Source organism: Pangasianodon hypophthalmus, chromosome 9 (genome assembly GCF_027358585.1).
Source record: "Pangasianodon hypophthalmus isolate fPanHyp1 chromosome 9, fPanHyp1.pri, whole genome shotgun sequence".
In the NCBI taxonomy this organism is placed as follows: domain Eukaryota; kingdom Metazoa; phylum Chordata; class Actinopteri; order Siluriformes; family Pangasiidae; genus Pangasianodon; species Pangasianodon hypophthalmus.
Window position 1 is genome coordinate 10,478,070 of NC_069718.1, and position 15,980 is coordinate 10,494,049.

A 15,980-nucleotide genomic window follows, 5' to 3' on the forward strand; every position below is an offset into this window, starting at 1 on the left:
TTCATTTCATTGGAGATTTCTGCTGGATTTATAAAGTGCATGATGATGACTACGGCAACAGGCGAGGTCTTTACATTAAGAAAGCCTTTTGATTTGCCGTAAACAAATTCAAGTCAATATTATAGAAATGACTGAATGGGCAAGGATTTAATGTATCATTACTCACCTGTCTACAGAATGCAGTGTGCAGTAAGATATATATTTATAATATATATCTTAATATATATATATATATATATATATATATATATATATATATATATATATATATATATATATATAATTCACCAGAAAGACAGAGTGGAAAAAGTTAAAAACACGAAAGTAATCCAGAAAATGAATTGTTTCTACTATGCCTGGAAAAAAATGGTTGACATGAAAAATACTTCAAACGTAGAGCTCTTAAAAACTAGTGATGTCTGTTGAATAAGTTCATACTTATTACCAAAAGTTAGCCAATATCAATTCCTAAAAAGGAAGACTATACCAATTCTACACCAGAGCTACAAGGGTTTACTGAAGTCTACTTCCTATAGACTATAATTTGATTGACAGAACAAGGAGTTGGTTGGTGTCAGTTTTCAAAAATTACCTATAACAATTACCTATTATTTCTAAACAACCACTTACCAGGAATCGTCATGTTCTCACCAGCCATGAACAACTTGACAAAACTCTTCCAGCTGAAATCCTACAAGTAAAGGTGATATTCACTTTTCTAAAAATGTTTAAGTATAAGAATGGCTGTATATTGTCTTCTCTTTTCAAGCGGAGGAGAACTGGAAAGGTTAAGCACCAGCATCAATGGCAGCTTAGAAAAATGCTCACAAAAATTTTAGAAAAATAGTCCTCATCATGGGTCATTTGGATTGCTCATGCTTCTAAAACCAAGCGCTGATCACCATTACTCACACTGACCAAGCACTGATCATTGTTCCCAATGTCCAATCACTGATCACCGTTATACCCATTGACCAAACACTGATCTCCATTATTTGTCCCACCCATGTACGTCTTCGTTCATTCGAAACTTTCCTTTGCTATACTAACATTTACATTTAGTCATTTGGCAGTTGCTCTAAAATAAAAGGGAATAAAAAGCTAGTTCTTCCTTCCAAAACCATTTTCTTTTGTGTCTTTTTTGTAAAAAATTTTGTAAAAATCACAAACAGTTGATTTGACTGTGTCCCTGGAGGACTAGTGGTTAGGCCTCAGTGCTCTCACTGCTGCGGCCTGGTTCGCTTCCCAGCCAGGTAACCTCTCAGTTCCAATCCCAAGCCTGGATAAAATCGGGGAGGGTTGCATCAGGAAGGGCATCCGGTGTAAAACCTGTGCCAAATCAAATATGCGGACCAATGATCCGCTGTGGTGACCCCTAACGGGAGCAGCCGAAAGAAGAAGAACAACATAAACAGTTGATTTGACTCCATTTTGTAAATATTTAAATAGTATGTGGTACCATGACCAAAAACATCTTTCTACAAGAAGTAAGTTCTATAAATAATTCTATTCTGTTCTGTTCTATTCCATTCTTTTCTATTCTATTGTACTCTATTCTGGTCTTCTATTTCATTCCATTCCATTGTACTGTTTTACTCTATTTTATTCTATTCTATTCCATTCTGCTCTATTCTGTTTTACTCTATTCTATTTGATTTGATTATTCAGAAGTGTCTTCAGAATATCTCTCTTCAGGTAATCTGTTTTGATCTGCAATTTATCATGACAATTCAAAGAATATGCAAAGTAGTCTATAACATCATCTGGTGACTTCTAAAGACTCAAAAGAGAGTTCATAAGAACCCTTTCATAGAACTCTTAAAGGGCATTCCTCAGAGGGACAAAGTGAATAACCTTTTTCGATGGAACCATTTTTTTTTTCTGTCAGAATATCTGCTTCATACAATATTTAACTACTTTCTAACATAAAACTGAGAACAAGCCCTACAACAACTAAAACACCAACCGAGTAACCAAGAAGCCCTCCAAAAACAAATGCTTATGCAAGTGCATTTTATAATCTACTGGATGCTCTGCCAGTGAATATGTGCAAATGGGCTTTTAATTTAGGTTGACCTTTTTATTATTTCCATTTTGAAGATCTCCCCTGCTGAGATACAAAGAACTACTTCCTTGCCATAATTGATGTTTCCAAGTAATACACATGTCATATAGGGAATCTGTGTCAGGTCTTTTATTTCTAGGACTAACATCCTCTCTCAACAACGGCTATTAAACATGTCATTTTTGACAGATTCACATACACAGTGAAGTTTCATCTGACAAATGTTTTCACACTTTTCTTATTATTGTGCTTCTTTTTTCCCCAAAAGAAAACATAAGGTTTTAAATGATCCAGCATCTTTTATTGGCAGCAACTGAGAATGAAATTCCACAACCTTTAAAGGAGAGTACCATGTGACCAACTATAGGGCACATCCCCAATTGTGAATATGATAATGTCTCCTTCTTACTGTGCTAATTGTCACATCAAGCTTCCTCAAGTATCATAGATGAATGCCCACATTTACACTGTGACTCCCAAAGGGAGTTGCAACTCTACAAATGAAGGGCCGTATTCAGAGTCCATGAATTAAGATCAATGTTGTGTCAACATTAACACATGGAAAGTTCATAGTAAAAATTTAGGTTACACAGGTACTGAAGTTAATATTCTGCGTGGCCCATTCAGATTATTAATATTAACAGTGTGTCTTTCACATCTCCGATGTTGCCAGATTTTGAAAAAAGTAAATTAGAGGGGTAGAAAATGTGGACTGAAGAAGCATGCTCTTAAAAAAAAGTGGTTCTTCAATAGTTCTTTTAGTGTTGACTGGATAATAAAGAGTTCTTAGCTTTCAAAAAAGCCTTCTACTTGGTGATAGGGAAACACTGTTATAGGGTTCAACATAGAACCTGGGTTCCTGTGGAGGCACAGGGAAAGGCTTCTAAATTTTCTAATAGTCCATTTAAAAATAAACAGGCAAAAAGATTAATATTAGATTATATGAATGAGAAGATGGCCAACATTGAAATAAACATCTATTCCATACCAATTTCCAACAGCTCATAAAATAGCACTTGATCCAGCAAAGCTTATTATATTTTCTACAATGAACAGCAGAAAATGTCATGCTTACTTAGGGGTAAAAAAATACCATATCTACTGTTGAGAGTAAATCAAACATGAAAAAACATTTATTTTTAATCTGATGGTCTGTAAATTAATTGAGTGTCCAACTTAATGTAGGCATGAGATACTAAATTGAGGCAATGTAATTGTAATGTGTGCACTGGATGTAGGCTAATTTATCACAATTTTAATCCAAATTTTGAGGTGTCAAATTAATAAAAAAAAGTCACAATGTTTTGGTTAATTCAGTGCACTCTGCTTCCCGTGGTTTGAAGGATAATCTGACCAAGCACACACACTATGATTTAACTGTTGTTTATAATTTTATCCACATTGGTTGTCTCAGTACTTGAGATAAGGACAAGGATAGTACAATGAATTATTATTTTTTTTTTGTATTTACAGCCCAAACTTTCCATAAATTTCAATATGACATATTGGCATTGGAATTAATACTGCTTCTAGCTCAAGCCAATATCTCATAAATAAATCGGCATAAATGCAAATTCAGAATTGCACAAAATCCCAAAACATGGCTCTGTTTTAGGTCATGTGTGTAACTCTTATGTAACATCTAAGTCTTTAGTTACATCTAAAATGTGAATACTGATGTACACTTTTTCTGTATTAACTTCTCAGTATGTGCACTCAACTCTGAATGCGGCCCAAAGACATTATGCTGGGAGAGAAATCCACACGAAATACAAATCAAAGCTGAGTTTCCTCAAATGCATTATAGCTATAAGAACATTATAAATACTGCTTGTAGATAATGAATTTATCAGTGTTAATTCAATACACTGAAAATGTGCTTAATTGATTCAGCACTGCTTATGCTACTGTGCTCCTGGACAGTTTAGTATTGTCTTTAGTTTTACACAATTAATTTGACTCATCAGATTTTTGTCAGGTGTGTCTGAGAAATAAAACATTAAACTATACAGGATTTGAGTGTATAAACTCAAAGGTAAATAACATTGTAGAATTGTCCACTGTTTTGTCTCAAATGGTCCATTGTGCTTGCACAAGACTAAAGCAAGAGATATCACAAATGTTTGGTTTATATTTGTTCTTCAGTCAGGCAAAGAGAAAGCGCTTACGTTCCTGAACACACACACATAATACCTTGGAATGATCTAGAAACGGGTATATCCAAAATATCGGTTCAAACATCGACACGCCTTTTGTTTACCTCCACCCAAAGGCTTTGTAGTCCGAATATTGATCAGAGGCAGCTCTAGTCTTCGTCTTCAGTCAACTTGAACAAAATGATATTAAATCCCTGTTTCCTCCACAAGCGCCTCTGAACACTTGAAGTGAAGCATGAGGAGCTATAGAAAAGAAACACGAGGCTTTGATTCTTTCCTCCACACATTTCAGCCTAGTTTAGAGCATTGCACATTAATTTGGTTATCAAACGCTGCAGGCACCACACTCATAAATGTCCCTAGAAAATGTAGGTTTGGAGCTGAAATTATTCACAAACAATAAACTCTGATATCGACTCTGCATAATGATATGTACATATGTACAAGGATGATTCCCAATTAGATTAACCTTACATCAGGCATCAGGTCCATTAATAAACTGTCTTACCAAATCCAACCAATCCACAGAAATACACAGATAGCACAATGAAACACGGGGGGTGGGGTTGGGGGTGGGGGGCTTGTTGGAGGCAGTTTTTTTTTCCACAGTCTTGATTAAAAAAAATAACATTGCGGTTGGTCCTTTGCTCCAGGCTCTGTGTCTTTCCCCCACAAGTATTTTACTGATCACAGCTCAGCAGAAGGATGAGCAGCAGACAGATGAGTACTGGCAGACACACACGAGTGGACACCTGACCAGCATTACGGTGTGTGTTGAAGGGAATGGTGGAGTCACCCCAAAGTCTCTCCCTTTCGGTGTCCTAAGAAACAAATAAACCATAAAAGGCAAATTAGCTACTAACACAAAATTACTAAATTACCATTTACTCCAGAATGTTCTTTTTACTGTTGTTTCCTGTGTCGGTCACTAGATTTCAATTAAGTCATACTTACTTAAATAGTTTGCAAGCTTATTAACTTTCATACTTTGCTAGATGAAGCAGAAAAATAATACTGCCTAAAATTAGCACGGTCTGGAGGATGATGGGCTTTGAAAGACAGTTCAGGTGACCATATAAAGTTAATTTGATTAGTGAGTTATTATTATTATTAGTATTATTAGTATTAGATGTGATAGAGAGGAAATAGATAGATCAATAGCCAGCCAGAAAGAAAGATAGATAGATAGATAGATAGATAGATAGATAGAGTGGGTGAAAATGATTGAACATAAAATGACTGAAAATGAACATAAGTATTCACAATAATCCAACTATTCCACCCAAGCAACACATATATGTGACAAAATTAATGGCACCCCTAAATATTTAAAAATTCAAATGCAATTGTCATCAATTTATATTATTAATAAATAAATGTGATAAATTAGTATAAAATAATTAAACTATTTATAAAAAAAAAGTTGGTTTGACCCTATATCCTGTTTGCCTGGCGTATACATATGAAGTTGCACAAATGTAAGATCCCTTTGTGATCCATTATCATGAGGAGAACCAAAGAGTTTTCAGCAAAAAAAGACAGATGGTTGTTCACCCGAGTAAACTATAAATGGTAATGGATATTTAATAATACATAATCAGTAAAAGCTGTGCAATAGACTGGTCTCCCATCCGGGGTGAATTCTCCCAGTGCACCCAGTCTTCCTGGGATTTGCTCCGGACCCTGACCAGGAGTGGTTACTGATGATGAATGAATGAATAAGCAGTAAAAGATACAATGAAGACAGAGTGACAGATAATACATAATCAAACAAATTTATGAATAAATCAAGTATGGAACTGTTAAAATTGCCATGAAGTGGGCCCAGGAGCATAATGCACTATATGATATAGTGGTAAATCATTGATTATTTGGAGCTGTTTTGTGGTTAATGGTGCAGGAGTTCTTGTGAAGATTGATGGCATCACGAATTCTGCTAAGTACCAGGATACTTTACCACAAACTGGGTTGCCTTTGTCAACAAGATAATGACTCCAACATAGAATTGGCTGCAAATATTTGAGTCTCAGAATTTGAACACTATTGAGAAGCTGTGGCCTGAATTGAAGAGGACACAACTCTAAGTATATAAAAGAGCTTAAAACAAGTGTCTCTAACCTATAAGATACAGATTACAGTATCATTCGCAATGCTGTTATTTTATCCAGAGGGGGTGCCAATAATTTTGAAACCAGTGTTGTGTAAAACAAAAATGCAATACTTGTTATGTTAAAAAAAATCAACTATGTATGTTTAAGCTCAGACTATACATTACTCATTTTCCATCTGCTCATAATTCTTGAGTGTAGATAGATAGATAGATATTAATTACTATGCCTTGAATTAATAGTTAGAATATTAGGTAACACTTTACAATACTGTTCAATAACTCATAGGTAACTATGCATAGACTAAGCAGGAACGAATGAGTAGTTCTTCATTAACACCTATCTTATTCCTATAAAATACTAAGAACTACTAGTTAATTACTCAGTAAGTATGTTATTAGGAGTTCATTATTAACTATGCAGTAATTAACTGAATCTTAAGCAGTAATTACTGAGACTTACATTACTCCTGCAGAACTACTAGCTATCTATGGATCTTTTATAATAACTACTGATTAATTACTGATTAATTACTGATCATATGGACATTAATTCTTAGTAGAAAAGCCTTACCTTCCTCCTGGAGATCTACTACTGAATGTACCTCAACCTATTCCAATACTTCAGTATCTAAAAAGTAAATATTTATATGAATTATTTAGGTCTCCTCAGAGGAGCACAGGATTGGAGTGTTGTTTTTACTCAGGCAATCAGGGTCTAAAGAGAGAAATGGACAACAATAACCTACAAAATTACAAAGCTGTAATGTAGCAATCACTAACCAATTCTCCATTAACAAACTTTCAAATTTCTTTGTAAAAGATTATTTTAATTAGTAAAAATTAGTAATGAATTACCATGTGTAATACTGTTCCACATCTTCATTAACTGCTGAAGAACAACACAGTAACACTTCAGTCATTACTAATGAGGTTCCATGTGCTTCACATGTAATACTGTTCCACATCTTTATTAATTACGGATGAACAACATAGTAACACTTCAGTCATTGCTAATGAGTTTCCATGTGCTTCACGTTACAATATTGTTCCACATCTTTATTAATTACCGAAGAACAACACAGTAACACTTCAGTCATCGCTAACGATGGTTTCACTTTATTGTCTAAACTCATATCCATATAGTTTAAATACATGCAAACAACATTCTTAAGTAATTCATAAAACTTGGAGCTGTAATGGTGAAAAACAGGGCTGACAAATGAATTTAAAAGTTACATTCTAATGACTTAAAAGAGCAATAATAATAATAATAATAATATAATCATAAAACATAAAAGTTAAAAAAAGAATAAAAATTATTGCTTTTTTTAAACAAAGAAAATAATGAGAAGGGAATGTCATCACTTTATCATTTACTTTAGCGTTTTAGCATTCATTTCTCTTTATTTACCTATATTAATGTTTTAACCCGGTTACCATTATTAGCCTACTCCAATCTATGTAAAGTTCAGCGATCTCCAATGTGTTTTTTATGTAGAATCTCAAATAACTTCCTTTTTACTAGTGCCTCTCACTATACAGGATATGTTTTAATGACATATGCAGAACATATATAGTGCACTATGTGGCTACTAGTATATAATTTAAGATTCAACCACAGAAAAAAGAGCAACTCCTACATACATTAAGTTGTATGAATCACTTAAGAATGTTGTTTGCATTGTATTTTAACTATATGGATACGAGTTTAAACAATAAAGTGAAACTCGTTAGCAATAACAGAAGTGTTACTGTGTTGTTCTTCGGTAATTAATGAAATGTGGAACAGTTTTTTAAAGTTAAATACATGGAAACTCATTAGTAAAGACTGAAGTGTTACTGTGTTGTTCTTCAGTAATTAATTAATTATTATTAAATAATTAAAAATGTTGTTCTTCAGTAATTAATTAATTATTTAAAAGAAATTATTTACAAAAAAATTGAAAGTATGTCAATGGAGAATTCATTACATTACAGCTTTGTTATTACCTATGCAGTAATACATTACATTACATTAATGTCGAATACATTACAGCTTTGTAATTTTGTAGGTTATTGTTGTTCATTTCTCTCTTGAGACCTTGATTGTCTAAATAAAAACAACACTCCAACCATGTGCTCCTCTGAGGAGACCTAAATAATTCATATAAATAATTACTTTTTAGATGCCAAGGTACTGGAATAGGTTGAGGTACATATTAGGTAGTAGATCTCCAGGAGGAAGGTAAGGCTTTTCTACTAAGAATTAATGTCCATATGATCAGTAATTAATCAGTAGTTATTATAAAAAAAGCCATAGGTAGCTAATAGTTCTACAGGAGAACTTCAGTTAATTACTGCATAGGTAATAATGAACTCCTACTAACATACTTACTGAGTAATTAAGTAATAGTTCTTAGTATTTTATAAGAATAAGATAGGTGTTAATGAAGAACTAATCATTCATTCCTGTTTAGTCCATGCATAGTTACCTATGAGTTGTTGAAAAGTATTGTAAAGTGCTAAAGGATATTAGTTGATATTAGTTTCACTTAAGAGAACCCTTACTAACAGCAAACTTTAATTTCACTACTAAATTGCTTTGTGTGAAATTTCAAGACTCCACAATACACAGCATCTCTGAATCTTCAGAAATGAAAGGTCCTCTCTTGCTTTAGGGACATGCCAAGATGAGAGCGGCAGCAAAGTGCCGGCTTCTCTCTTCTCCATTCCCTAATCTTCACCTGTGTGGAAATGGTTGGGCTCGCAATGTTCTCTTCTGTATCCATGGAGACAAAGCCAGCAGAACTGTTTCGTGCATCTCTGTCCGTCACAGGGACTCGACGATCTGTTTGGCTGGGAGTGGGCGTCTGGTCCATCCCATTGCCGAACATCAGAAGAGCATTGTCTATTCATATAAAAAACACACAACAGGTCGAAAGTCAGAGATTTTTTGGAGTTAGAACAGCAAACTGCCCAGTAGCGTCCCACTTTAGTTAGACTCCTGGTTCTTTTTAAGGCGGATATTTGAATTCAGAGTGGTGAGAGAGGCAGCCGGACGGGCTGCCTCGAATAGGCAAGACGAGCACTCAGTATTCCTCAGAGGTCCCTGAGCTGCACCTGCCTCTCCACTTCCTCTCATTAACTCCCTCACAAGTGGCTCAGCTAAATGGCTCTCAGGATCCACAAACTCCTCCGCACGCGTCCCTCATTTCAGAGAGGAGCAGGAGAGTTAGTTTGCATGAGACATCTCTGTTTGAACAGGCTCAAGGCATCAATAATAGAGATGAATCACGGTTTATAATGCACAAAAAAAAAAACAGGCTGGTCTGCTATGAGTACGTGTGAGAGTGACAGCGAAGAGAGGAAGAGAGGTGGGCATTAGTACGGGAAGTGCCTGCTGAGTCTGAGAGGGACTAAGAGGGGGGGAAAAAAAGCATTCCTCAGACACTGGCCACAATGGATCCTGGCCATTTGCCTTGTCTCTGATCATGACAAACTATTACAAAATGAGAAGAGAAACACAGAAAGAGAGACGGAGAGAATGAGAGATGCTGAGGAAAAAAAGATCCGAGTGAGAAGCAGAGAGTGAGAGCAAGCAAAACATCCTCCAGTGATTCATATGTCTCATCATGATACATTGACAAATGCATGCATTTGCTCCGTTTAAAATATTAATAGCGAAGAACATTTCCATGAATGAAAGCAAGGGGAAAGAAATCCTTCCTGCCTGAATGATGCATGAGGACACGAGGCACGTAAGACAGATGGGCTGATTTTTTTCATGTGTTTGTTGTCTGGTAGAGCGTGAACATGCTCACGTGGAGCTACTGGGTCTCGGCATTAAAGCAACAACTTGCTAATACTCTCTATGAAGGCCATATTCATAAATCATTGTCTAATAAAGCCTCATTCAAAAAAAAACATTTTGGTTGCTTTTATAACTGGAGTTGTTATATATATATATATATATATATATATATATATATATATATATTCCAGATTAATATTAATTATTAATCTGTAAATTCTATTTTTATGTCACAGACAGTCGGAAAAAAGCATTTCACTGCTGGATGAACTGTATATGGTTGTGTGTGTGTGACCAATAAAATTTGAATTTGAATTATGAAAGCACATACATTAAAATTTTAATATTAAAATAAAAAAGGCACACTGTTTTGTTCAAAACCATCATAAAAAAGACAGCATACATCTAGCTAGGTACTAGGATGGTAGAATTGTTAATTAACCAATTGTTTAATAAATACTACACTTGTTTCATAATTATGCACAAGTCATTATTAGTTATAAATGCATTACAATGGATAGTGACACCTTTATTATAAGATGGTTATAAATAATCAAAGAAATACAATCATATGAAGTCATATTTATAATGAACTATAAATACATTTATACATAATCCATTCATAAGGCATTATACACATTGTTATAATTATGAATGAAAATGCGTTACACTTTATTTATTTATGAGTTGCTAACATTATGTAATGTTCATAATACTTTACATAAAGAAAACAAGCTCAGCTTTATGCAGTGCATCACGAAACTGTTTTGATTTTTTCTTTAAAAAAGAGAGATTATCAGAAAACCATAGTATAACCGTTGGAACTTTTTACTTAAATTTATAATTTAGTGTTTTAAAATCTGTGCATAACTAAAATATAGTTTGGGTTTGAACTGTGAGATATAAAATATTGGAAATCCTGTTGATTTTATATATATTTTATTATATTTAGGTAGTAATATTACATATAAGCCAATAGTTTGCAGTCAGAAATGAAATCTAAATGAATTCTAATTACTTGAGTTAAAAGTAATCTACGACTAAACATACCGTGCTCAGCAAAGTGGGTCTGGGTTTCTTTGGTATTGCTGATTATAATGTGTGATAAAAACTACCTATAATGCGTTCTGTTAACACTTTACATTACATAATAAATATTAATATGAACTGCAATGCCTTTTCATAAATAATTACAAAAATGTAATTCCTTATGAATGCACTTCAGCATATTCTGAATGTATGCATAGTTCATTATACACTGCATATGGCCTCCATAGAAAGTGGTACCAGAATGACTTATAGCACTAGTAATTAAAGCTTTATGAGGTATTATTAGAGTTTATGAAAAACCTTCAAATGAATCATTACCTACTTAAAATTATAATATTTTTATGAATATAGGCCAGTGCTTTTTTCAAAAGGTTGAAAGCAGACCTCATTCCTGCTGTACACTCACCTGCAGCTCGTCCTACCATAATATCAAATCTTGTTAGAGGTTGTGCTAATTGGAAGCATTCAAAAGTCTTCACTTCAGAGATCATCTTTTCTGCACAAGTGTTCATCGATATACTTGTTATACAAAGGCAGCTATCACATCTCTCAGCACTACAACAGAAAGCAAAGAAGGCCAACAGTCCCTCCACTGCAGCAGCTCATTAAACAAATATGCCATTACATTACAATGCCCACACTTGAGACTTTAAAGCAAGCATTAGCTTGCACCAAGGTTGTTCTGCCATAATTATGAATGCAATATGGTTGTTGTTATAATGTGCATATTTTTCACATCAGTGAGTTTCTGAGACACGAGCGCACAGCCGCATACCTCCAGTTATAAAAGCAACCAAAATGCATTTCTGTCATTTCTGATCAAATGATGAAGTACTATGCTGATAATGTACAAGTCACTGGACAGTTATAACCTCATATCATTGATTACAGCAGAACTCAGATGAGCTCATTGGACACATGTGATTGTAATATAGACATATCAGGCTTCAGTGAGTATAATAATCAGCGGGGTGCACGGGAGACTTACTGAGACAGATGTTGTTGGTGAAATAATCCAGAAACTCTGTGCATTGCTGTCTCTGATTGCCGCTCGCTGAGCACGTGCACCACGGCGCCACGTTGGATGTGGTGTTGTCCGCATAATTTGGAGTGATGGGACTGCCTGTACACAAGACATATTTTTGTAGAACATATTTCTCTAGACAAACAGTCATTTCTGAGTTCACTAAAATAAATTGATAGAATTTGCCCACATTACCCGAAACACTCTTAATATGAAGCACTAGCTTCACTGCTGCCGAAAAACTTGTTTGTGTTTGCAGTATTGAAGTCTTCATTTGCAGGAAAAAGTGGCCTGAATCTGATCGTTTGTCTTTTCATTATAGTGTCAACGGCAAAAATTACATCGGATATTCATTCACGCATTCATTTATCTTCAGTTATCACTTTATCCTGGTCGTGGCTGAGGTGGATCTGGATCCGATCCCAGGAAAACTGGAGGTGAGTGGCGAATACATCCTGGATGGGATGCCAGTCACTCATTATAGGACACCATACACACACATTCACACAGAGGGGAAATTTAGTGTAGCCAAGCCACCATCTGGCCTGTATTTAGGTGGTGGGAGGAAACCAGACAGCCCAAAGGAAACATGGGAAGAACACGTGAAACACCACACAGACAGCATCCCAAGCACAGGATCGAACTACGAACCACGGACCAACTCATAATTCTTATAATATCACACCGGCGAGTACTGATATCAGTTGTCAAATCTTGTTCGGTTAATGAACCTTGATTGAAGTCGTTGCCTGTTACCATAGAAACGGACTCCTCACTCCGGCTGGCTCTACATGTAAAACTTTCCCGCAACTACGCGCTATGAGAAACAGGTTCATTAAGATGGTTTGCATGGTTAAGCTTTCTACAAGGGTTCTAAATTGAATCTTCACGTGTTCCTTATTCGTTAAACTGTGCAAAGTCCACTACACTAAGATAGAAGTGCTTACATTAATCGCTGGAGAAGAGTTGTTCTTGAGTGTTGAATCTCATGCCTGTACTTTAATTGGAGCTGTTCATTTGTTACCATAGAAACAGCTTCCTGACGCTGGTTGGCTCTGCAGGTGAAACTTTCACGCAACTAATTACAGGCTGCATTTTTACGCTCAATGTTGATGACAACCGTATACCAAACATGTAGCAACTTTAATCATTTAATCAGCTTTGAGAATTTCTCATTGGACGAACAAATAGAAGTGGGACAACATTTTGGCAAAACAAGAAATGGATCAAAAGTATGACATGTCATTATATAATAAAGAAAAAATTGTTAGCGTTGACTAATTACTAAGAATAAAACACCTTGAGATGTCCTGTCATAGGAAAATAGAATACCCTGTCTTGTTTTATTCCTTACTTGGCTATCTGTTCTTTCCCAAAGTTGTTTTAACATTTTATTCACAGTAGATTGAAGATCTGAAGTTGCCTGTAAGGGAGGTTGATCTCTCACCTATCAAAAAACACTCACTGACCTTATTTAATCTATTTAATGTATTTACACAATTCACTGTATTTGTGACACATCAGTGTTAACAGAAATGACATGAATAAACAAACCAACACTATTCACTCCTTTTTTCACATGAATATTCGTAATTTTTTAAATGTTACTTTCCACTTCTGTCCATCTCCTCATCCTTTCCCGTTTGAATACGGATACCTTTACTGTCATTGTACAAGTACAACAAGATTCGAGATTTATACAACAAGGTACAAGTCCAGTTCAGGAGTAGTGTCGGATTCAAATTATAAGTTAATGTATACAACCAAACAGAAGTAAATCAATATTGAGCAGTATGAATGTAGCCTTTGTGGCTTGCATGTTTGCTTTTGCGAAAATACACACAAACACACTCTTTGTGCATATAAAGTGCAATAGGTGAGAAGTCGGTTTGCTAACTCGTGATGAATGCGTCATAAAAGGTTAAAAGTGTCTCTTTGCGCCTCAAACTGTAGGCAGACTAATAAAACCACCCAAGTGTGAGCATGTGTGTGTGTGTGTGTGTGATTGGTGTGGTTGGTCTATGATGTGCTGGTGGCAACACTTTTGAAATGCATTAAGACTGTCTAGGTTTGTGTTTTAGAGGCCATGAAAAAATAGGCTCGTTTCCAGAGGTGATATAAAACAGTGTGCATTTCAAACCAATCGCCATCAAAGGTATTTCAGAGAGCAATAACAACTCCTGCACTTCACAGACTGGATTTGGACAGCTCGTATCCAATCCTCTAATAAAATATTCTGTCTCCGTCCCTATCATATCCACACACACACACACACACACACACGCACACACAAAGTTTCTCTTTCCGTACCTGTTATTTGTCCTTTTTATTATTCATATAGCTTGTTGTTTTTGTTTCTCCACAGCATTTTTTTTTGTTTCTCCACAACATCCCATCCCATCCCATCCCTCTCTCTCTCTCTCTCTCTCTCTCTCACACACACACACACACACACACACAAGTCAAACCTCTTCCCTCCATCTTTTTGTACCTACCTATTAGGCCAGTGTAGGCTACGAGACAGGCAGCGTAGTTGCCGTGCTTGCAGCCGCTGGAGGACTGCTCCTCTGGCTGACAATCATACTGAAACTGGGCCAAACGGGACCTGGAAGACAACCAGAGAGCAGAGGATCTTCGTTAATAGAGGCTGAACATATACACACACACACACACATACACAAAGAGGACAGATAATGAAGGTGTCCGGCTTCACGCTGGTGGATGCAGAGCAGCACTCTGAACACGATTATTACTACTGACACAGAGGAACGGTTGACTTCGAAACAGCATGGTGCATCAATATGTCTCCGTAGTTACATTTATGAACTTCAATTCAATTGAATTCAATTTTATTTGTAGAGCACAACAATCTTTTTCCTTCTACTTTTCCTGGGGGGAGGGGGGTGTCACAATGGAAATGGCTGAGAAGGTCAGACCAGACTTCTTTATCCCCAGCCTCAGCCCATAGCCAGTTTCCATTCCAAAGGGGCAATTCCATCTAAGATGGACTGGACTGAAGGGTGGGGGTCAGTGCAACACCACCTGACTGGCATTGCACTGACCCCCACCCTTCATCTTGCAGGTGTTGAGCACAAAAGATGGCTCCACTTTGCCATTTTTCAGGTTCTAAGGGTGGTCCATTCACCAGACACTCACTTACGAACACCACACCCAGGGCTGGCTCCAGGGGTGAGTCCTGGTAAACCTAATCCTGTCAGGGTACACTTTATCTTTTTTGGACCTTTCATGGCATGGTCACTAGAATCACTCTTTGTCTGACCTCTGTCCTTTAGATCTGTTCACCAAGTGTGGCCATATTGGAAGCGTTAAGCTCCCAGTGACATAGCCCTGAGGTTCACCAGAGTGCACAAGCCCCTTCACCACAACAAGGTCATAAACCACGGAAATTCTTTAATCAAAATCCAATAACAAAAGAGAAAAGCAGCACAGAAGCATCTGTCAAAGCCTCTGTCCTCATACACCTTTACTTCATCACTAGTTGTTCTACTAACAGTGACTTTTCTTATGCTATTTATTGTATCATATTCTGTGTCTGGTACTGCAACTCACTGGCTGATTCGTAAAAAAAAATAGAGAGAGAGAGAGAGAGAGAGAGAGAGAGAGAGACAAATCATTTGACTGAAAATAGGGGGTTTAAATATTATATATATATATATATATATATATATATATATATATATATATATTTTTTCATCTTAGCTAGCACAGTTTTTCAGTTTTTCACAAATTGCTCAGGAAATTCATTTTATGATGGCAGGTGTCAA

At 36.0% G+C, this 15,980-nt stretch overlaps 1 protein-coding gene across 1 annotated transcript in view; it reads right to left on the bottom strand.

Moving 5' to 3' along the window:
- Positions 1-4,178: 4,178 nt before the first annotated feature.
- gfra4b (GDNF family receptor alpha 4b) overlaps positions 4,179-15,980 on the bottom strand; it is a 68,751-nt gene continuing 56,949 nt past the window's right edge. The window contains exons 5-8 of the mRNA XM_026918829.3: positions 14,691-14,800; positions 12,160-12,294; positions 9,055-9,218; positions 4,179-5,042 (exon numbers count right to left, since the gene is read on the bottom strand). Of these exons, the coding sequence (XP_026774630.3) occupies positions 4,902-5,042; positions 9,055-9,218; positions 12,160-12,294; positions 14,691-14,800 (550 nt within the window). The 3' untranslated portion in view covers positions 4,179-4,901. The remainder of the gene's footprint in view (positions 5,043-9,054; positions 9,219-12,159; positions 12,295-14,690; positions 14,801-15,980) is intronic.